The sequence below is a fragment of the Pteropus medius genome, unplaced genomic scaffold (assembly GCF_902729225.1).
Source record: "Pteropus medius unplaced genomic scaffold, Ma_sr-lr_union100, whole genome shotgun sequence".
In the NCBI taxonomy this organism is placed as follows: Eukaryota; Metazoa; Chordata; class Mammalia; order Chiroptera; family Pteropodidae; genus Pteropus; species Pteropus medius.
This window is the reverse complement of record NW_024344378.1, coordinates 3,026,578-3,049,650: the sequence shown is the minus strand read 5'-3', so window position 1 is coordinate 3,049,650 and position 23,073 is coordinate 3,026,578. Positions and strand designations below refer to the sequence as shown.

The following is a 23,073-nucleotide window of genomic DNA, read 5'->3' as shown; positions in this document are numbered from 1 at the left end:
TTACATACAGGAACCAAACCGTCCCCTGGATAAGAGCCCTGAAGCCAGACTGCCTTGGTCATGCTCCAGCTCCAGGGGTGACTAGCCGTCATTCTGGGGGGTCCAGCCCTCTCCCTGCCCCAGCTGTGTCGTCTGTAAGATAGGGATGGGAACTGCAGGGCCTTAGTCCTAAGCCTGAAGGAGTGGATGCGTGCACACGCCTAGAACAATGCTCGGCACACTCTAAGCGCTCCGTACGCTGAGATTTTTACTGTGAGACCCAGTATTCTGAGCCTGAAAGCGCCCAAAACTGCTGAGAAAGAGGGGGGGGCACTGAGCGAGACCGAGATGAAATTTCTCGCCTTGTTGGCGGTTTATCACCACTTCGGCAGCAACCTCGAATTTCTCCCGGCTACAGAGATGCGTCCCTTGCGTGGGAATTAAAGAGACGAAGCCGGTGTCTTAGTAGAGGAACTGGGGCCAACTCATCCCGTGGGTGAGAGACAAAGGGGGAGGCGTCCACAGAACCCTACAGACCACACGCCCCAGCATCGCCCGTAACCCTGAGCCATGGGCCGCGGGGACCCCACCTCACGGAGCGCCCAGCACGGCCTGGCACCCGCCCTTCCTCTCGCCATTGGAGGAGCCCGGACGAGGAGGTGGGACTGACCGGCTCCCCCCGTCCCACCCAAGCTTCTGCCCTTGCCTTGGTCAGCTGCAGCCCTGCACTCAAGTGTCAGCAGGCCCGGCTGCTCGCAGACAAACCCACCAGGCCGTCAGGCCTCAGCTCTCGGCTGCTTTAGCCAGGGTCTGCAGGCGGGTTCAGGCAGCAGGCCCCAGAGGTCAGTCCGGGCCGTGGAAGCCCTCACTCTGCAGAACCTGAGCTGCACACTGGCATGGAGCAGGGTGGCTGAACGCCGTGTGACAGCCACGCCAGGTGCTGGGGCATGGTGGCTTTTCTAAGAACCCCTGCCCTGGACCGAGGACAGGGGTCATAAGGCCAGACAGAAAGAGGTCAGGGAGGTCTCCATCTGTGCTGGTAAACAAGCCTGCGTCAGCGAAGTGGTGTAAACAGCCGGCCCTCCCTATGAGCCCGGAATGAGTCACAGACATCTAAGCCCGTTATTTCACAGGTAAGGAAACTGAAGCCCAGAGAGGTCCGTGGGCAAAGTATGGGCTTTGGAGCAGGGCCACCTGTGGTTACGGGTTCTTCCTTTTCCTGTAACTGGCTGCTTCACCACCTCCAATCCCGTAGCTAATTCGTCACCAAATCCTAAATGCTTCTCGCACCGGGAACCTGGGTTCTCCCCACTCCTGCTGTGTCCGCTCAGGTCTCAGCCCTCGACCGCAGGTCATCGCTGCCCGCCTCCTGCCTCGGCCACACACATCAGTGACAGGATCATCTTCTAGAACAATGTTTTGGTTCTGCTCTTCCCCGCTCGGAAACTGTCACCGGCTCCGACTTCCTCCAAGGCCACTTTCGGCCCCCTCGGTCTTCACGGCAGGTCCTCCCAGCGGGCTCCCCGGCAGCCTCGCTCCCTCGTTCGTCCTCGGCGCTGGACATCTGATCGTCTTCTCCCCGCCCCCACCATGGCCCAGCTCCCTGCCATCTCTGGTCTTCCGCAGCGCACTCCGCCAGGCACCCCCTTTTCTCCTTTCCGTCACACCCCCTCCCATCAGCGCCTGTCCCTGCCGTACCCACAAGCTGTTCTTTCCCGCACGTGTGTGTGGTCTACACCCTCTCGCGGGACCGGACGTGTGCTGTGCGTGTGTCCCCACCACACTGGAAGCTTCGTCAGAGCCCGAACAGTCACGTGGACCAGGCCCTGCGGGGCGCGGGCGCCGGACACACGCGGGCGGACGGCTCCGCCACACACAAAGCCAACGGTCCAGGCGGCCGTCCAGCACGGGGATGCGCTCACAGGGGAACCCGGAGATGCAGAGCAGCGCCCACCGTCGAGGGCTGCTGCTGGCGGGTGTGGACCGAGAAGGCGATGACCCTGGTCCTTGAGTTCCAGTTGAAAGTGTCTGAAGCCACGTCTCTCGTGGCTCCCGACCAGGAAGGAGCCCGTCCGCATTGACCCCTGGGTCTCCTTAGGGACCTAGGACTCAGGGGTCTAAGTGCAAGGTCACTGAGCAGTGACAGGCACATCGACAGGGTGTTGGGACGTCTACCTGGAGGGTGAGCTCAGACACAGAAGGGGGCGGCCACCCTTCGGCACCCAGGGCCAACCCCTTCTGCTACAGGACGTGCCACACCCGGCCTGGCCGCTGCGTTTAGGCTGCAGCTAAAGGGTCAGACGTGGTTTGCAGAGGTTTTCCTCACGCGGCCGGTGCGCCTCCACCAGGGGCTCGGGCGGCCTGGGCTGCCGTCCGGTGTCATCGGAGGCCGGTGGGCTTTTTTCGGGCCAGAAAGGGATGAGAGGGGAAAGGGGGAGGCCTATGTGATGGGACGTGGTGTGAGGCTGGGGATTCCTGCGGGGTTCCTTCCCACACCAGCACTGCTCGCCCGCTCCGCACCCCAGCTCAGGGATGCCGGCCTGACTGCTGAGGGAGCCTGCGGAGCGAGCGGGCTCACTCTGAATCCAGACCAGACCCGCCCTCGCGCCCCAAATCTGGCTCCTGAGGGGAACGAGGGACTCAGAGCTTTCAGCCGTTGTGCTCCAAGGTGGTTCGTAATTACATTAAGCGTCAATGGCCGAAACACCAATTAAAAGACCCAATCACGTTGGATAAAAAGAGAAAGCAAGCCCAAGAGAAATCCACTTTAAATAGGAAGACGTGGGTAGTTAAAAGTAAAAGGGAGGGGGACATCGTCCACGCGAACGCTCCTCGACAGGAAAGGGAGTGGCTGTCCCGTTAAACGCAGAGTAAATTTCGGAACAAGGACTAGCATTCAGGAGGGACATTTCATAACATTTAAATGAGCCAATCCAGCAAGAAGACGTCACAATGATGCATGTCAGTCATCAGGAGCATCTTGTCCTAGTTACCGTCCCTTCTGTTTGGTGGCTCCTCCCCCACTTCATGTCACTAGTGTTATGTGCCCTTCAGCTCCCGGCCTGGACGCTTCTGCCTGTCGATCTCCTCTGTGGGCCGTGGGACCCTCCTGCAGTGCGGTGACCTGGCCCCCTCGCGGCACTCAGCGGAGTCTGGTAAATGCACCTTTGCTGCTTCGCCTCCCTCCTTAAGGCCAAGGACGGCACTGCTCATCTTTGAGTTCAGAAGACCTCAGAAATGCAGTCCTCAGAAGTGCAGCCTCTGGACTCTCCCTGGCTCCCAGAAGAGAGGCGGCTTTCATTCGCGTGAACACTGGGCACACAGAATATGCACTGTCCTACCGCTTACAAGCCCTGGGGTGTTAGGTGAGTCGCTTAACCATTCAGGGCCTCAGTTTCCTCATTTGCAAAGGGGTAAAGAGAACACTGGCCTCGCCCGGCTGTCATTTTTAAGTAGCAGTGTTGAAATGTGCTCTGCCGATGTCAGTTAACGCTAAGCGGCAGGCACTTTATGACCTGTGTTACAGGGAGCTGAGCCGCAGGCAGGAAAGCTAAGTAAAACCGTGAAGACCACCGGGCACAGACGCCGGAGGGGACAGCCCCGCTCCAATGAGCGCCCCGGCTCGCCCACCCCCTTCTCCCATTTCAGAGGCGCTGCCTTTTCACTGGCTGCACCCAGCACCCTCCCTTCCTGAGAAGTGGGCTACACACAAAGCACATGGACCAAGAAGCAAGTCGACACATGACAATGACGTGACGATGGGTGCCACCGGCTCCTCCGATGACCCACCGTGCAGGGACTTCCTCACCGTGTCAAGGGGAAGGCCTGGCCGCTCCACGGAGGAGATGCCGGAGCGTCTGCTCCTGACCCCCTGCCGGCTTTCGGGGTTCCCTCTGTGACTACGACACTAAATGGAAAATTGGCAAAGAAGGGGGAAAATGCCATCTCACCAGCCCGCTGCTTCTGTGTCAGCCGTCCAGGCAGAGTTCTGGGCTCCGGCCCAGACTCACTGAACAGCAATTTGCATTTTAACAGCACCTCCGATGAGTCACAAGCCTTCGCGTTTGAGAGGCACTGTTGTGGTCACTTCTGTCATATCTCTGAGCAGGGGCATCCAACTTTTTTGACCACCCACTCCCACCTCCCAATCAGATGTCTCTTCAGTTATAAATGTACATCTGCACTGAAATATCACGCACATTAGAAAGCTTAAACAAAAAATTAGAAATGAAAAAGAACGCACTAAAAAATAAATAGAAAGAGAAGTTGTAATGTTTTTTAACTGCGCCCAAAGTAAACCTTCGAGGCCCACGGAATGGTGTGAGGTGAGCTCTGCCTTTCCCAGCTGCTGGATTAAAGGGAGAGGGCTCGGTGCGGGGTCCTAGGGTCCCGGAATCGGTGACCCCTCTGGCTCTTTGGAAAGCACCCACCCCTGTACCCCGCACCCCACCCCTGCCCCACAACTGCCTCCTAACACTACCCCCCCCTCCGCTTTTGCTCTTAATCTGCCCTCCACGCCGACAAACAAAGGGCCCCTGGAGTTTTTATGGCTGAAGGTCTTCTGTATTTCATTCCTTAGAGGAACAAAGAGAAAACATAAACGGGTGGAGGGGGCGGCAGTGAGTTTACAAAGCAGGTTTCTTTTTCTATGTAAAAGTCATCAGCCTTCTTCCTCATGTCTAGGTCACCAAACAATCCCAGAAGTCACACAAGATGAGGTGATAGTCACGCTGCAGAGGTTTTTAAGTTGTTCCTGGCCACGCCCGCCTGTTTTGGGATCAGCATCTATTTCTGGAGCCCTGGCAGAGGGGGCCCTGATTCTCCAGCTTGAAAGCAAAACCACCCATCTATCTCCTCATTAGAGAACCAGAGGGTGGGTCCCCAAGGCAGCTCCCCACAACCCACCACTTCAAAACCACCAGGAACAGAAGGCCAGGAAATTCAACACGGTAAAAGATGCCCAAAGGGTTACTAATTTAAGATTTCTGCAACTAGGGAACAGGAAGCATGAAGTCTTTCCAGAGAGCAAGCCATGCAGACCCCCAGGAAATGCTTCACCCTTCTCGGTACCTGGACCCTCAGAGAAGCCGGGACAGGCGTAAAGACGTGCATGTCCACGAAACAAAAACCATCAAAACAGGAACGGGGGCACCAGGCAGGGGCCACTCCTCCCTCAGGCCAAGGTTTTTAGGATTTTAAAAGGTTATGCACACTTGTAAGCCTCCCTCTAGACCTCAGCCCCCTTCCTCCCGGTCCCTCAGCCACCCCCACCCCACCAGTCGGCAGGGGCACCCAAGCCCACCTGAGGACCAGGTACAAAGGCACGAGAGCAACGTCAAAAATCCCGGGGGTGGGGGATGGGTCTACTGATGACCCCTGTCCCCTTCCCCCTCCCAACTCCGCGACTGGCCCAGCTCTGAGCCCCTTCTGTTCCTCCTTTCGTTAAACTTAAGTTTCAGTTCCGCGTGTAGCCAGCAGGGACCCCATTACGATCCCACAGGCCAGAGAGAAAGGGTGGGAAAAGCTCTTCCTCAGGCACAGCGACCCCCAGAGGAGCTGCATCGTGGCAAGAAAGTACGAGAGGGACCCGGTCAGAGACCTCTGGAGGGGACAGGAAGGACAGGTGTCCAGCTAAGGACCACGGGGATGTGCTGTCTGGGAATGGACACAAGTCAGGGCACTGCAGGCGGCCTGGTGTTCGCAGGGCAGGCCTAGGCCGGGTGGGCCTTGGGGCAGGGGCAGCTGCCGGGTGCCCCCCACCCTTGAGTCTTGCACCCATGAAGCTCATACAGAAGCGGGTGGTGGCAGCGACTGCAGAGTTGTCATGACTGGACTGAGGGCTCCTTCAGGACAGGAATAAACGGCCACCGCCTGTGGAGCACCAAGGACGTGCCAGGCTGGGTTTGGCGTGCTTTGAGCTTCATCCTCGTAGTTGACAGGTGAGGAAACTGAGGCACAGAGAGATTGAGGGACTTCTCCAAGGTTGCTCAGCTAATGCGCAGTAGAGCTGTGTCTGAACCCAGGAAGCCTGACCCCAGAGAGACTCCAAACGGCCCACCTCTGCCCCTCGCATCCCCAGCCTCCGGCACAGGCCTGGGCTTCCTTTTCCGGAACAAATCCCCGCCCCCTTCTAACGAAAGTGAATGCAAAGATGGCTAGGGGGGTGACCGGCCTCGGCCAGGAAAGCCGCAGCAAAAAGGTGGCTCTGGTGACCAGTGACCAGGCTCGTTGCCTCCACTTCCGCCTCCACTGCCACCCCGCGGAGCTGCACTACACGAGCATGTTGGGGTGTGGAGAGGCAGAGGCCAGGGACAGAAGGACAGTGTGCTTTCACCGTGGCCTCCACCCTCACCCTAAGTGTTCCATGCCCAGTTGAGGTCAGTTCAAACATGAACTGAGCTACTGTCACTTCGAGATGATGCCAGTGGGATCTGAGGGTGCAACAGGAGAGCCCCCAAGCCCTAAAGACCAGGGGGAAAGGGACCGGAAGGAAGCAAAGACAAACAAACCTTCCCTCCTCTAAGCCTTCGGGCTGGGCTGGGCTGGGCTGGGCGGGCACCAAGGACTTCACACCATGGAGGCAGAAAGCAAGACCTAGGAGGCTCAGGGTGAATAATCAGGTGATTTACTGATTCCGTAGACCTGCAGAGGTAGGTAGCTTCTAGAGCTCTACAAATAGTGTTCTGGGCGGAGAGGAGACCAGAAGTTTGGATTCTGCCTCAGGAAAATTCCTTGGTTTGGTATTTTCAGACTGTGTTTTTGATAAGAAATTGTAACCAGGTCTGCTAGAGACCCAAAAAATAATAAATAAAATAACAGATACCGCCTCTTTATACCCATTCCTCTTAGAGACGCTAAAATGGGTTATATTTGGCAATTTAATACACATAGCAGAGATAAAATAGACTCCTAGTATGCTTTTCTCTTCAGAAAATATGAAACTACTAATTTACAAAATGAAGCCAAGACCTCTGTGTGGCTCTTTATGCATCGACCCTACAGGCTTAAGGTCTGAAATGTGAGACACACAGAGCCGGGTAGGTCAGACCAGCCCAGGGGGGCCCTCCGGACTCTTCAGGGCAGCTAGCTGGTGTTGCCTGGGGGACTGAAGTGCAGTTACTCACTCCTCCGGTCCTCAGCTCTTACTGCCATGGTCCCACTGCCAGCCTTGTCTAGGTAGAGGGCGTGCACAGGGGATGGAAGGCTGGCTTTGAAAAAAGGCCTAGGAGGCAGTAAGAGAGATGGATGATGGTTGGATACTGTGATCACATTTGTTAAAGTCAAGATTATTGTTTTAACAAGTGCTTTTGCACTTATAGGAACAATGGGTCGGAAGTGTGCCCTGCTGGAAAATCTGAGTTGCTGGTGACACAGGCCTCTTTTATCTCCTGTAGCCCTGACAACCTCTGTGGCCCAGGACAACCTCCCTCTTCATCCGAGGTGGAAAATATCAGTGACACAGCTAAACAGGACTGAATGAATCCTCTAGTCCAATCAAATGCACTCAATCAATGCAGAAACCCTTTGGCATAATCATCAGGCCCAAAGGAACCCACTCCATTAAAACAGATGCATCATGAAATGGCAAGGGCTTTGGAGTCTGGCAGATGAGAATTGGAAGCTTAGCTCCACCATTTTCTTACTTATATATGTAAAAATCTAGCTGTACCTAGGTCCTTCCATATTTATTTCCTGGAGAGAACTCCATAAACATTCACTCATGCCCCCCTCTCGGTAACTGACCTGAAATCTACCCCTTACCCCTCCACGACTCCCGGCTCAGTCACTATTTCTCTTGTCCTCTAAGGCAGGTAGCACTGGGCCTAGTCTCTCATTCAAAACAGAGTCTTTCAATATTTGCAAACAGACTCAGGTGCACACCCCACCCTCCCGTCCTGCCTAGTCTGGGCTTACGTCCCCTCTCCTCCTGTGACCTGCTTTCCTGATCCTGCACTAGCTGACTCATTCTCTGCAACCTAACTCCAGGCCCTCTTAAGGAAGAGTCCGATGAAGCCAAGGTCCCAATTCTTTCTAGGCCCTGGGGGAAGGGGAGGGTCCTCAGCTCGTGATCTGGACCCAAGCCCCAAACCAGGGGCTGGGAGAGCTTGCATCCAGCAGGTGGCTGCGGTTTTAGGGGACCACCGTGGCTTTCGACCCTCAGGGGGCGCCTTCCCGCAGCAGCTGCACGGGCTGTTTACACGCTGTCGCAGAGAACAGCGCATCCCGAACAGCGGGCTGGGTACGTCTTCCAGCGTCAGGCACCTACACTACTTACTCCTCAATTAAAAACAAAAATACTGCAAGCTCTTACGCAATCGCCCCCGTCCCCCCTTCCTCGTCGGCCGCGCGCCACACACAGGCCGGCCTGGGCCGACCACCTGCCGGCCTAGTTCCTCCAGCGGGTTCGCAAAGCACGGCGGCTCCCAGGCCTTCCCGGATGGAGCCCTCGGCCAGCGAAACATGCGCAGGCGGCAGGGCAGGCAGCCCGGAGCCCCGCCACGCGCCAGCCAGCCGCGCGCGCACGCCGCTCCCACGTGCAGACCCCGCCCGCGCGCCGCAGGCCAGGGCGGTGACACGTGAACGCGGCGTGCGGCGCGGGGGGGGAGGGCGCCCGCCGATTGGCCTGTGCGCTGGGACCGCGGCCAATCCTCGCGCCCGCCCGGTCGCCCGGCCCCGCCCCGCCCCGCCCGGTCGGGCCCCGCCCGTTCCTGCCCGTTCCTGCCGGTTCCTGCCCGTTCCGATCCCGCCGCTTGTCCTTGGCTGACCCTCCCCGGCCGGCCGAGCTCTGCGGGTTTTCGCCGGACGCCGGCCGGACCCAGGGAGAGGCAGGCCGGTGGCCCTGGCCCCACGCTGCCGGCCCTGGTCCGGACCCGCCGGAGGTCGGGGCGGGCGGCGTGCAGTGGGGCGCAGCGGGGCGCAGCGGGGCGCAACGGAGCGCGAGGAGTCGAGTCCCGGGCGAGTCCGCGGGGCCCTCCCCTCCGCCCCTCGTCACTGGGCGCTCGGTCACGTCTGTCCCCTCGGCGCCTGGCCCCAGAATATGCCTCTTTGGCATAAGGATCATTGTGGGCTAATTTTTGAGAAACTGTAGACGCAGGAGAAACTCTGACAACGGAGAAGTTACCTTTTTATAAGGGAAATCTGCATCAGAAACGGGGCCTGTACCCGGAAGAGGGCAATTACCAGACACCGCGTGGCCTGAGAGAGTTGTCTGCACGCAGGGCAAACTTTACATTTCCTCTTTTCAGCTTCCTGTGCGTTTTCTTCCTCCGTTTTGAAGCCACCGAGCCCTCTCCCTTTAGCTCAGGATAGTACCTAAGCCTCGGTGGCCTGGCAGCCTTTTGAGCCACATCTTTGCGGGGCTCCTGAATGTATGTACATACATAATTAGGATTGGGTTTTTTTCTTCTACTGTTAACCTTTTTATTTGGGGGGGGTGAGGCGGGGGGTTTCCAGCCAAGAACCTAGAAGGGTAGAGGTAAAATTGTTTATCCTGCCCTACAATATATAGGGCATACACATGGTGGTGTGCAGTATACCACACCAGTGTTGATACAAATATATATAGTTGGGTTGTTTTGGTTTTTTTTTGCCTTAAACATTTCTGTTTGCAAATTTAAAATTATATATAAAAAGTAACACGTTCACTGTGAAATGATTGAGAATATGGGGAGAACATGGAATATTCCTGGTTGTGTTTCCTGGCAGACCTGTCTGTGCAGATAGTAAAGCCCCAGGGGATTTGGGATTAGCCCTTAGCTCTGTACAGCAGTTACAATCTCAAATGTTGTTGGTCATGAGGAATTAGATATTAATGAGGAATTTCATTTTCCTAATTAATAATACCAGGAGTAAAGGAGATCCAAGATTTAAAAAAAAAAAATCTATAGAAAATATTTAAAAAGCAAATGGAAGGTACAGATATGGAAAGGGGCAGGACAGGAGAACTTTCTAGTATTGAACCAGAATAAGAGATAGCAGTATGAATTGATGATTTTTTAAAAATCTGCTAACTAGCTCTGTCCATTGAAAGGGCCCCAGAAGCAGTGACAGCCCAGTAGCAACAAGCACACCAGAGCCCCAGTCCTGGTGTCTGTCATTCACTAAAAGTAACCAGGGCTCTTGGGGGAAGTCGCTGATCCCAGTGCTGAACCTGGAACATCTGGCTGGGCCAGAATATAAGGAAGAGCTCAAAAACCGATGGAGTATGTCAAAGAGACAAGGGAGCCAGCTCGAAAAGGCTGTCAGCCAAATTGGGACATCTAAATGAATAATGTCAGATATGAACTATAACACATGCAGTAATAATTTCTGAAATCCCTGAATTCATCCCTGATACTTTTACTACCATTAATAATGAAATTATAACTTTTAAAGGGGAGGGTGGGCAGGAAAGGTCTTGTTTACAAAAGAATGGCAACTAATGTTGAAAGAATGACAGAAATAGTAAATTGCCATTTTAGCCACCATACCAACAGGTGTTTCAGTCAAGAATCATCAATACATGCTAAACCATTGCATAAAAGATTATTGGGAACAGGATATTCTACTCACTTTGCGAGTGATCCCAAAGGACCATCCATGGATAAGTTTTTAATTGCAAAAGGGGAAAAGTTACCTTTACAAAAGACCCAAACACATTACCAGTTATTTAACACGATTAAAGGGACAAAATTACACCCTAGTTCGTTGACATAATAGCAGTAAGAAGGACACGTCATCTATGCAATTTTCTTGCCAAAAATGTCCAACTTGAATCTAAAAAGAAAATAATCAGGCAATTCCAATTGAGGTGCTTCCTGGGGAAAAAAAAACCATCCTGGATCTTCAAAAATATCAACATCATTAAAATAAGATTAAGACTAAATAAGGCTGGAGAACTCTTCTATGTAAAAAGACTTAAATGTGTGATACTTGATTGGATCCTAATTCCAAAAAGAAAAAAAAAAATCTAAAAAAGACATTACTGAGACGAGGAGAAATTCAATTATGGACCAGTGACTAGATAACAGTCTTGTATCGTGTTCAATTTCCAACTAGGATGAGAATTGCACTGTGATCACTTAAAAAGATGTTCCTGTTCTTGGGGGAACGTGCTATATTTAGGGATGAAGTATCATGATGTCTGCAACTAATTCTCAAATGATTCAGTATCGACAAAACCAGTTGAGAAAATAAACCCAGTATGATGCAACGGTTGGTGAATCTGGGTTATGTAGTTGTCCACTATGCCCTTCTTGCAACTTTTCTGAAGCCTCGACATTTCTGAACGTCAAAAGAGACAGAAATGGAAAACTTCCCCAGGCAGTGGCCCCTCGTAGCCTTCACACACGTTTTACTTCCTTCCCTAACATACAATTTAATGCCCAGTGGAATAGAAACCTGTAATTCTGAGTCATCAATCGTATGTAAGTCAAGGTTGGTATGTTTGTGTAGATACACAAACAAAATACATATAAAATTACAGGGGCAAGTCTGAATCTCTGTAAAAGGAATATCGTTTCGTTATCTATGTAGTCCTTCAAAGAACATCGTTTAGTTTTAGGTGTTTTAATTTTATAAAAAGTGTTTTACTGGGTCTAAGGTTTGGGGATTTTTTTAAGTAGTCATCAAAGATACCCAGTGCAGTTGTCTCATCAGACTGCCTTACCATGTTCCATTGTTGACTAAACTAAGAATCGACTGCTCTCCTGCTGTCCCCCAGGCATTCGGCTGTTTAAAAGTGTCCTATCAGAGCACTGCTGTGAACGTCACCTGTGCAGGAGTTTCCCTCAGCGAGGCACCTGGGAATGGCACATCTGGTGCTGGGATATGTGAATTTCTCCTCCACGAGGTGATCCCAAGGCACACGGACCCATGTGCACGCCCGCCACAGCTGTCGCCCACACTGCCTTTTTGCCAACCAGACAGGGCTAAAATTGTCCCCCACTGTGGCCTCCGGCTGTGCTTTCCTGGTCACTGAAGAGGTCAGATTCGTTTATTTCCTTATCTTATGTTACACGCTGCCTGATTTTTAAAAGGTTTTCCCAGTCATTCAGTTACTTTGAACAGAAGCCAGAAAAAGGACTGTGTCCTTGCTCAGTACAGCTGGTTCTCCCACAGAATGGGTTATGATTTTCCTGTCATGTCGTATGTTACTTACTGGTATGCATTCCAAAATAAATATTCTCAAGTTTCATAAGGTTAAGAAATCAATATCCTATAAAGCCGTAGTGACAACATGACCTTTTGCTTCATTCCAATGGCTTTGAATGAAACACTTTTCTATAGTCCAGGATTTGCACACAACATGATTTCAGCTTACCCCGGATTCCATTTCTTGTCCATTTATATCCAAGAAATGATGTAACAACAGCCAACATGATTCATGGTAAACTAGCCACTAACTGACTCATTTTCATTATACAAGGATGACATTCAAGTTTTAGATTCTCTCACACGGAAACCAGGCAACCTGCAGATTCAGATCTCTTTACCGTTATGACGTAGCAAGCTGATAAAATAACACTCGGGTTGATTTTGAAACACGTCTGTTGTAGACGCGCTTTGAAACATAGCTGACGCGGTCTAAGTCTATAGCCCAGGGCCATAACGTTAAACTGGATCCTTTCTTTCTGTCATTCAAACACTAATGAGGTTTAAAACCAAAGTCTCCAAAATGAGGCCATGTAGCTGTCATCGCGATGGCGCGGGGCCCAGCTGGTTTGCAGGGGACTGAGGGTGCTGGGTCTCACGACTTTCCATCCTAAGATGGGGCAACCAGGCTGAGCGGGTCTGCCCGCCACCAGCCTGACTGAAGCCGCTGGACTCGCCCCCACCAGGAAGCCTGGTCTCCCGGCTTTGCCCCTGTCACCTTCCAGGGCAGCCGCATCCCTGGGAGGAAGTGGCCAAGCCCTAGGATGGCCTTGACCTCCACGGCCCGCCCCCTGCCTTTCTGAACCTGCTCCACACTCACTCCCGCTCCAGCCTCCCTGGCCTCCATCCCTCAGCGCACAGACTTCGCCCCCTGCTGAAGTGCTCGCCTGAGACATCACACAGCCACTCCCCGCTCCCTTCTGTAGGTCACCTCTCAGCGACCGTCCTGCCTCTACCTCAAACAGCCCCACTCCCCTCCCCCGTCCTGCTTGGCTTTCTCGACTGCGCTCAGGCGCTCTGTGTTTGCTCGTGGATCTGCGTACGTCTGTGTGCTGCCGTCTGCCCCACGGAGGCAGGCGCATCTGTCTTGCTCGAGGCTGCACGCTCAGCACTTCACGCGCACCTGCTCCACCAGGGGACGGACAGCTGTTTGTGGCGTGATGGGAGCACTAAGGGAAGCAGCTGTGCTGGCAGCGCGGGCAGGCAGGTGCCGGCAGACAGACATGGCCAGCCGCCACATCTGCTCAGCGACCGACTTCACCCCCTTCTTGTACAGATGGGTAAACTGAGGCCGAGAACTCTTGAGTGGCTTACTTGAGATCGCCGAGCCAGTTACTGACACTGCTGGGCATGTCGCTGCTGGTCTCCGAGCTCCCAGACTCATGTGTTTTACAAATCCCATTTCTAACGAGGCGCACGCCTGCACCCCAAAGATTCCCATGCCACCACTTCTACTGCCTGTGGGTACCTGCCGGGGCTGCTCTCAGAACCGCCCCAACAAGGCATTAATGAATACTTAGAGACCAACAGATCTGTAAACACGGCCACGTTCAGGCAGAATAAGTGAGCGTCCCGCGTGCAGTCACCTGGGAGCCACCGTGCTGGGGGCCAGCGAATGTTGACCTGGGCTCTTACATCACATGGACCACAGCTGCAGGAGTGCGGGCAAGGTGAGAGCTGGGGGGCCCCCTTCCCTCCTCCTTCCGCCCCCCACCCCGCCCCGGCCCTATCGTGACCTCTTCCCCGCACCCTGCTCCTTTTATACAGCTTTCACCGCGAATACTTAGATACTTAAATACGACTGGTGAGGCGCTGTTTCCCACGCCGTCTGTGGATCGGCTGAGGACAGGGAGGAAAGAGGAAGGACAGAGATGAAGGCCCAGGATGGTCGCAATGGCCCGTGAAGTTAAGGGACAGCCTCACGATTCTGCAGAGGACGTAAGAACGTGATGGATGCCGGAGCTCCTCACAGATCTACAGCTCCTGAGCACTCATGAGCCCCCGATGAACAAGGAGAAAGCCCACCTGCACGCGACGACCCCCGGCCTGGGCCAGCCAGCACGCAGACTGCACTTGTGGTCACCACACTGAGGAGTGAGCGAGTGAATGAAGCACACGGATTCATGAGGCACTTGCTTCCACATGGCCCCGCATAAGTGTGAGAGAGAGACGCCCTGCAAACAGCTAATGCGTGACCATCCAGTGCAAGAAGCATTTCGAGGACAAGTTCAAAACTCTGGTTATGGGACAGGATGTACCTGCAAGAGCCCCATCCGCATAGAGGAGACGGAAGAGGGGGCGGAGAAGACTTGAACTTGAGCAGGGCCTAAGTGTGCATGTGCATGTGTAAACATCGCGTGAAGGGGGTCCAGGCGCTTGGGAAGGTGTGGCTGGGTCCGAGGACAGGGGAGGATGTAGGAGGAAGCGACAGGTATAAGGACACAGGGTGGCCCTAGGCTGGCCACTGTTGGACGCTGAGGAACACCCGTGACCCGGGCGCAGAATGCGCTCTAAGGAGTAATGGGAGCGCATTAGGAGGGCGCAGCTCAGTGACAAAAGGCCTGCGAAGAAAGACAGTGTCAGCTGAGGCTTTGCAAGGTTAACCGCGGAGACACAAGGTCTGGGTGGGAAACCGAGCTGGCTCAGCTGGGTGGCCGGTGCTTCCCGAAGCCGATGTCCCCCTCCTCGGGGAACGGGCTGCAGTCCTGTCAGGAGCAGAGCTCTGGAGTAGCCTGGGGGCCCTGTTCTCACCCAGTAAGCTGGGAGGCCCCGAGAGAGGAAAGGGCACCCCGGAACGCGGCCAGCCTGTGCAGACGCCCAGACCGGACAGTGGCGCCCAGCCCCGCACCAGAGCTCAACAGAGTGAGGGGAGAAGCCGGGGCCAGCTCAGCTCCCCCCGGAGAGTGTCTGTTCAGGGTCGGCTCTCTGCACCCCACTGGGGAGATAAAGGAAGGGCAGGTCCCGGGTGCGGATCCGAGATTGCCGACTTATTTTCCGCAGAGCTCCTGCTGCAAGCGGCTGACCTGCAGGAGTTCCGAAGGAGCTGCGTCCCCCTCGATGGCATAACCTGTCCTACCCTGTGCTCCCCAGGCGTCCCTGGGACCGTGTGCCCAGCACGGGACGATCAGTGCACCACGCAGCTGTGCCCTGACACCCGCTGGCCTACCATCCCCACGACGCTCGACAGGGTCACACACTTGGCACCGGACAGCAGTGGCCCGGGGTCCCCTCTCAAGAGGCAGAGGGCCGGCTATCCCCACGTGCAGGCCCGACACACGCCATATCACCTCACATATCGTGCCATACGCCATGTCATCCTGGTCTGCCCTGGAAAGGCAGAACACAGATGTCGTGGCCCCAGCCGTTCAGCACGCAACTGGATGAGAGAACTCGGATGCGGTCCATGACCTCCCTAAGCCTCACGTCCTTCATCCTTCCGATGCGGGCACTTGTGAGGGCAGATGAACACACATGCGGCCTGAGCCCGCCACCCAGGACCTGGGAGGTGCTCAGTGAGTGCTGGTTTGGCCTCTTATTGTTATTGACCACTAGACCCTCCGCCCGCTAGTCCCCTCGTCCCTTCAGAAGGCGGGGATGTGCGGGTACACCTGGGCCACGGCTGCGTCTGAAGATTTTTATAGGCCTCTCAACCCGAAAGGGAACTCGAGAATTTAGTCACGCCCCATTGTCCGAGCAGAGCCACCCCTAAATCGCCTGAAAAACGGCCCATCTATTGGATTTCCAAGGCTCTCTGCTCCTCAGGAAGAACCGCCCCCAGGTCCCTTCACCCCCCACCCCATGACCTTCCTCCCCCGAGTCTAGATTTTCCTCCCCTTTGTTCCCACAAAGTCCCTTCACGGTTCTCGCAAGGACACTTCCTTCTCCTTACTCAAACCGATCTCGAACCTCCCTCTCCCAGCATCTGGGCCGAGGGGCCAGCTCTGTCCCCTGCCGTAGCCACCATCACCCTGGAGCGGTCAAGGAGATGCGAGCGTGAACTCAGCCTCACACTGCATCCTCGCCTGCCAGCGGGGAAGGTCGCTGCCCGCTGTGCCCCGGCCAGTCCCAGCCATCACCATTCACTCCACCCTCGCCACGTGGCTCCCGCCTGACACTATCACAGCCTGTGGATCATGATGGAGCGGCCGCAAGGCCCGGCTGCAGGCACAGAATCTCCAAGTCTGCTACGCGCCCAGCACCGCGCATGCGCCCGGCACACAGCAAGCCACCCGGTCTGGAGAATGCGCTGACGCATGAGCGAGTGAGTGAATGAATGACGTGGCACGCGGCCGCTGGGTTCCGACTGATTAGACATCGATTCCGCCCCTGAATGTGGGGTCCCAGACCTGCAGCCGAGGTCCAACCGGGTCTGCCCTCCTGGAAGGTCAATCCAGCCAGCTGTGCGGACAGCGGTGGTCCCGGCTTCCAGTGCCCTGAGCTCGGAGGGTCCTCCCAGGCTGCTCTCTGCAGGGCCCCAAGCTGCCTGCGTCCTCGGGGACGCTCGGGCTCAGTCAGGCCACTCTCCAGGGACTGCTGGCCTCTCACCCTTCCCGGCCTGGGTGGTGATGCCCGGGGTTCTGCACTGTCTCCCGTGCGTTCCTGCGCCGTACCCAGATCCCTTTACTAAACTCTTGGCAATGTGCCCCGTGGGAGGTGCCAAGCGTACCTCCCAGGCCCCTGGCCAAACAGCCCCCAAAGTCACAGAAACACAGCATGGGAAGGGAATTAGCAGTCAACTGACTTTCCAGAAGGCCAGCTAGGAGGAAGTCCTCCATCAGCTTCTCTTCATTTTGGGGCAAGAACAGCAAAGTCTTTTCGTTTCCGATTTTTTAAATTACTTTTTTGAATAGTTAAGACATTCAGATGGTTCAAAGTTCAAAAAAAAACCATAAAAGCGAATGTCCACTGACACCTCCACCAGCTGACAGCCGCAGGAACGGGGTGCTGCGCACCCCCTCGCAGGCAGTGTCTCACCTCCGGGCGGCTCCAGATGATGTCCCTTCCCGATATCAAACCAGTCCCCTGTAACCTCCACGGGTGCTCACGTCTAAACAGGGGGTCACTCTCAGGGGAGTGGGGACTCCCTGAAGCGCCCAGAACCCCAACCACTGTTTCTCATGCCGAAGCGTCCAGAACCCCAACCACTGTTTCTCACGCCCCGAGACCTCCGGGAGTCAGCAACCACAAGTGGAGGGACGATATTTTCCTCTTCATGCAGCAAAGTTCTCTTCCGATTAAAAACAAACAAATAACAAAGCTTGACAAGCTTGGCGGTGTGCAAATGCTTTGTCCCATATGATGTAATAATGCACGCGAAGAGGCTTTCATAGTGAAATCTTCTTCTATAAAAACCGTTTAGGCACCCAGTTGTTTAATCCGTGATGCCCAAGGCTCCCCTGAGGGCTGTGACAAGTAAACAGATGCCTGCCTTTTAGGAGTCTGCCACCAGAAACCACGAGGACACAGTGGGCAGGGGAAGTGAAGTACTCACCAGAGAAATGACGGTTCACACTGCGGTTAAATGGGGGGCAGGGGGTGGGGCTCTGAGAACCTCCAGGGACAAGGTGGCCATGTTATATATGGAATAATGGGGACATTGAGGACAGTGACCCTGGGACTGAACGTCATCAGCTGAACGAGGATGGAATAGAACTCATGGTTCCTGTTCTGGGCTGTCTCCGCCCTTCTTGCTGTCCCCAGCGGGAGAGGGAGTGCCACCACGTCCCTTTAACAACCAGGAGCTTGGAATGGCCTCTTAGCAACCTCTGTTGAAGGGACAAAGGCCAACAGGGCATCACGGGCGTGGGCGACCACGGCACTAGCCTGACACTGACGTGAATCATGGGGGAAGTGGAGAGGGGACGGAAGGCGGGGTTGAGGGAGCCCCAGGAAGCACCCGGCAGGGTCCCAGGTCCCCGGAGGCAGGGCTCCCTCTCAGTGAGCTCTCACGGTCGCTTGTGCTCGGTGGGGACAGGGAAGCCTGGGGTCTTGAGTAACAGTGGGGCGCCGAGCCCCAGCCTCTCTCAACACGAACAGAAAGGGCAGGAGAGTCTGAGAGCTGCGATCCGAAGGTAAATCTGAGTCCCCCGCCGTACCTAGGCTCCCACCTGGGGGTGCCCGGGGCCCCAGCCAGCTTCTGCAGCGCCCGCCATCCCCCAGGCCGGAACCGGGGCCACAGACCACGGGGACTCCTTCCAGGCAGGGGGCCCCGGGCTGCACACGCGCCAGCCCGCGCAGGGGTGCGCTCCCGGGGGGCTGCGGGGCGCCCCCGACGCCCGGCCCACGGCCCCGGAGGCCCGGGGTGGCGCGCACCCGCCGCACCAGACGCGCCCGCCGCGCCCCGCCCGCCGCGTCCCCGCACCTCGGCCTCGGCGCGGTCCCGTCGCCCCGGCCGCAGGTGCGCGCCTACCTGTCCTGAAGGCCATCGCGGAGCGGCGCTGCCTGCGGGGCCGGCCCGCGACTCCGGCCGCGCGGCGTCCCAGCGCCCGCCTGGCCACGGGGCGGCGCAGGGTCAGGGACACGCTTGGGCACAGACGGGCGCGTCACCGCCGGGGAGGGACCGCGCGCGGCGGGAAGTGCGCGGCGGGGCGCGGTGGGGCGCGGCAGGGCGGGCGCTCGGGACACCCCAACCCCGCTCTCCCCGCGCCCCCCGCGGCCCCCGCGCCCCGCCCCGCGCCCTGCGAGCTCCCGGGCCGGACCACCCACTCGCTGGCCAGCTCCTGCGGGCGTTCCGGGGTCACCGCCCCTGGAAGGATTTGGGGACCTCCCATTGTTATCTGCATGTCCTCAGGCGCCCAAGGCAGGCACAGGCGACCGCTCCACTGGCCGCCTGGCTGGAATTGAAACGACATCAGGGCTGCAGGGAGTCACCCCCAAAAGTCCGCGTCCGGTGGCCAGCCTGGCCACTCTCATTCAGAACCCTTCCCGCCCGGCTCTGCTCCCCCCTCCCCGCCCTCGGCACCTGACAGACTCTCTACCCTTCCTCTTTTCACTGCCGATTCCCTGGAACCTTGAGCAGTGCGTCGTCACACAGGTGAAAAACATGTCACTAGTGAGACTCAAGGACCTGCGGCCTAGAGAAATGGCGGCGGGACATCACCCCTCAGCACCCCACTTATTTCGCCTTGGTGAAGGCCAGCGCCTGAGAAGGTGCTTTACTATTTGGTGGGCTCAAATGTCTCCAAGACAGGGCACCTTTCCAGTCAGGTAGGAGTTAATTCCAGTGAAAAGTGGTTTTACATTGCAGTTTGAAGAAAGGATGTTAGAACAATCTTCTGAACTGTTATTTAAAGCATCCATGCAAATAACAATTGGCCCACTTTCAATATAGTGAGAAAAACCATCCAGGTGAGCTGAAAACTCCCAGCCAGTGAGTCGTCTTTTTTTTTAATCATTTCTTGATCAGAATCCATTTCTTAGCCTAATATTTGTTATGGGTAATAGTTCAAACTCCTCCCCCACTTTCAAAGGGAGAAGATGCCGGAGGAAGTAATGTGGGTCAGACAGCCGATTGTCACCTGGCTTGGGAACACACAGCCCTGCCCGAGCCTCCTGGAGAGAGGCTGTTGCTTGGGCCTGGCTGGTGATCAAGATGATGAGCAATCAGGCTCCAGGTCCTGTGCCAGGGCCCGTGTGAGTGCAAGTCAGTCTGTGACTGGAGCAGGAAGTGAGGGACAAGGGAGTGTCCCAGATTCGATCAGAGGAGAGAGGGCCTCCCTCGGCCCTTTGCCACACCATGCCATAGCCATCACGCTGGGTGGATGTGCACCTTAGTCCACCACTTAGCGGCCATAGAAGGCAATTTTATTGAAGGCCGGATATGGCGTGGGAGGCTGCCCGCCTGGGACCTGCCCGGCTGAGTCCCGGCGAAGCCGGAGGGCATGCCCTTTGAGCTGGTGGGCCTCTCTAGTTAGCACCTTTGCTGCTCTGTGGACTCTCCTGCTGGCGGTGGTCTCTGCCTGGGGTTCCTAGCACACAGCTCCTGAAAGCCTTGGCATCTCTGGACGGAAGACTGGTGGCTGGGGGCCCCTGGATGGCTGTGGGATGGAGGCTGGTGGCCCAAAGGCCAACGTGTGATTAGCAAGCAGGTTGGAACTTTCAGGTGGTGTCAGGACTGAACTGAGTCACTGGGGACGCAGCTGGCCTCAGAGAGCTGGCGGTTGGCGTGGGAAAACCCCACATATCTGGCCTCAGACGCCTGTGGCTCGTGTCCGGTACGGAACGTGAGACTCACGCGAGCCTGTCTCGCTTCTGCCCCTGCTCGGGGAGCAGCCCCCTCGGACTGCTGCTGTTGATCCTGGACCATCGGCGCCTTCGCTCCGATCGGAATCACCCGACGAGGGGTGGTGTCAGCATCTAAGAGTGTGTTTCTGTCTGTCCCTCGCAGACGGGAGGGACCCGTGGAGGCAAGCTCACACAGAGATAAGAGGCAGGGTCGACTGGATTTGCTGAAGCCCTGACTCACACGGCAGGTACCTGTCCCAAGTGGGACATGGCCCTCTGGGTGCCCAAAGCGGAGGAAAGATACGGAGCAACTCTGAACTGAGAACGTGCTCCCGGGCCCTGCCAACGGCTTAGCGTGAGTCACAGAACCGGGGAACTTCCTCGTCGTTCGCCACGCCCACAGCTGCGGCGGCTGACAGTTCTGTTCCCAGGCTAGGAGACTGTTGCTTTAACACTGCTCCTGTCCCACATCAAAGCTCCTAGCTCAGCCAAGTGTTTTAAAAATCTAGCCTATCGGCCATTAAAAGAGATGCAATGACTGCCATTTGCGACAACATGGATGGACCTCGAGATAATCATGCTCAGCGAAATGGGCCAGGCCGAAAAAGTTGAAAACCACATGGTATCACTCATACGTGGGATGTTAAACTAAAAGCAACAAACGAACAGGACAAACAGAGACTCATGGACATGGACAGCAGAGATGGGGGGTTACCGGAGGTGGGGGGTGGGGGGGAGGCAGACGGTGCACGGGGGGTCAACTCTGTGGTGCCAGAAATCTAACTATTGTACACATGAAACTTAACTGGATTTCATTAACCAGTGTCACCAAAAAAAAAACCTAATTAAAAATAAATTTTAAAAAAATCTAGTGTAATTGCTAGAATCTGGAGAAAACTCCGAGGGTTGCCTGGCCAGGCTCAGGTCTTCCTCCCAGTTTATTCGGGTCCCCGTTGGTCAGTGTGGCACAGTCACCATCGGTAGCTTGAGCTGGCCATCTGAGGCCCCGATGACAGAGGCGCTCAAGCTCGCAGGCGGGCGAGCAGACGGCTGAGCTGCTTGAACACATCCCTGGACCTCAGTCCGCGTCGGATTCAGTAAGTCTAGGGTGGAGCCCAAGAGTTAGATTTCCATCAAGGCCCCTAGGTGATCCAGATGCTGCCGGTTCTCTCTGTTCCAGTTGGCACTTGGAGAACCCAAGGGAAGGTGGGACTCAGCTGTGAGGTGAGGGCGGGGGCGGGGGCGCCTGGGGCAGAGCCTGGAGCTCCCTGGAACCAGAGCAGGGACCCCTTCTCCCCGCACCCGCCACCGAGTGCCTCCGTGCCCCAGGCTCTTGCGGGCAGGAAGGGCCCAGGCCCAGTCTGTTTGCCTCACTCCAGGAAAAAGAGGGCCCCTTCCCAGGCGGGAGGCTCATGCTCTCAAACACAAAGAGATCGGGTGCCCCCCTCAGAAGCTGGTCCCGACCACAGCCTTTCGTCAGCCAGCTAGTCAGACGTTTGCATTTTCCAGCCTTCCCTCTCTAGTTATTCAAACGTAAGGCTTTGTCTCCGATGAAGGGGTTCCGGGCCAAAGGAGGACCTGAGAACCTTTCAACGGGGTGAGGAAGCGGAGCCCAGCTGGGCCCGCGATGTACCTGATGGCCCCAACCGCCCCCCTTCCAGACTCCCCAGTGTGGAGAGTCCAGCACTGGCCACCCCGCAGCCGTGCCCACCAGCGTGTATGGTCCAGGGGGTTTGAAGCTCCTGCTGCCTTAAGCTTCCCAGCTCCCAGGGGCTTGCCCAAAGGCGGACCTACAGCCAGCCTCGGGGCAGGGTGCATGGGAAGAGCAGGGTGGGGAGAGAACATGCCTGAGAGGCCTGCTGTGCCGCTTCCTGTGCTGTGTGACACATCCTCTGGACCCTCCATATTTTGTCCACAAAACGAGGAAAATGTGTTTTCATGGATTGTTGTAGGATGTGATGAAATCACATTTGCCTGGAGCGCAAGTGGTCAATAACAGGTAGCTGCCGTTATTAGTAGCATTAATATTAGTAGAGCTGGAAGCAACAAGAGGCTACTTCTGGGGTCCCCGGGTAGCGAGTGGGAACAGGAGAGAAGCGATGGGAGCACGTGGGCTGGACCAAGGAGATGCTGGGGCTGAGGTCCAGTGGGGTCGGGTGGGGCAAGAGAAATCCAGCTCCCTGACTGTCTTTTACCAAAATGTGAGTGTGTGTGTGTGTGTGTGTGTGTGTGTGTGTGTACACAAGTATGTGACTGTGAAAGGCTTGATGCTGCACAGTATCAAAGTACAGTATCAAAATATAGACACTAAGGGTAGCGACATGGACACGTCCAACAGATCCAGGTTTCTAAACACTATTCCTCAATGAAAGGGACCAGGAGACCTTGCAGGGCTGAGGCAGTAGAGATGAGCCCGGGACATCTTGCGGCGCCAAAAAATAAGTAAGCATTTTACTGAGATGCCAACAAATGACGGGCACATCCAAAAGACACAGGGGCCATCCCGAAAGGCCTCCTCTGGGACAGCCATGGAAGTAATGGGTTGTGACCCACAGAATAAAGAATCCATGAGCCATACCGACATAAATAAATGAGTAAATAGAGAGGAAGGAAAGCTCTCCTTCGCAAATTCTAGAATATATAGAAATGATTCGAATTCTAGCTATAAATGCAGAAGGAATCGCAGAACTGGAAAAGTCACCATTTGGCAAATGCCACAGGGATTGCTGTTTCGCAGAA

General features: G+C 55.8%; 1 protein-coding gene across 1 annotated transcript in view; it reads right to left on the bottom strand.

Annotated features, from left to right (window-relative positions):
* The window catches only part of PFKFB3 (6-phosphofructo-2-kinase/fructose-2,6-biphosphatase 3), a 57,895-nt gene extending 39,266 nt beyond the window's left edge, over positions 1-18,629 (bottom strand). Inside the window, exon 1 of the mRNA XM_039871022.1 lies at positions 18,521-18,629. Within this exon, the coding sequence (XP_039726956.1) occupies positions 18,521-18,536 (16 nt within the window). The 5' untranslated portion in view covers positions 18,537-18,629. The remainder of the gene's footprint in view (positions 1-18,520) is intronic.
* Between the last annotated feature and the right edge of the window lie 4,444 nt (positions 18,630-23,073).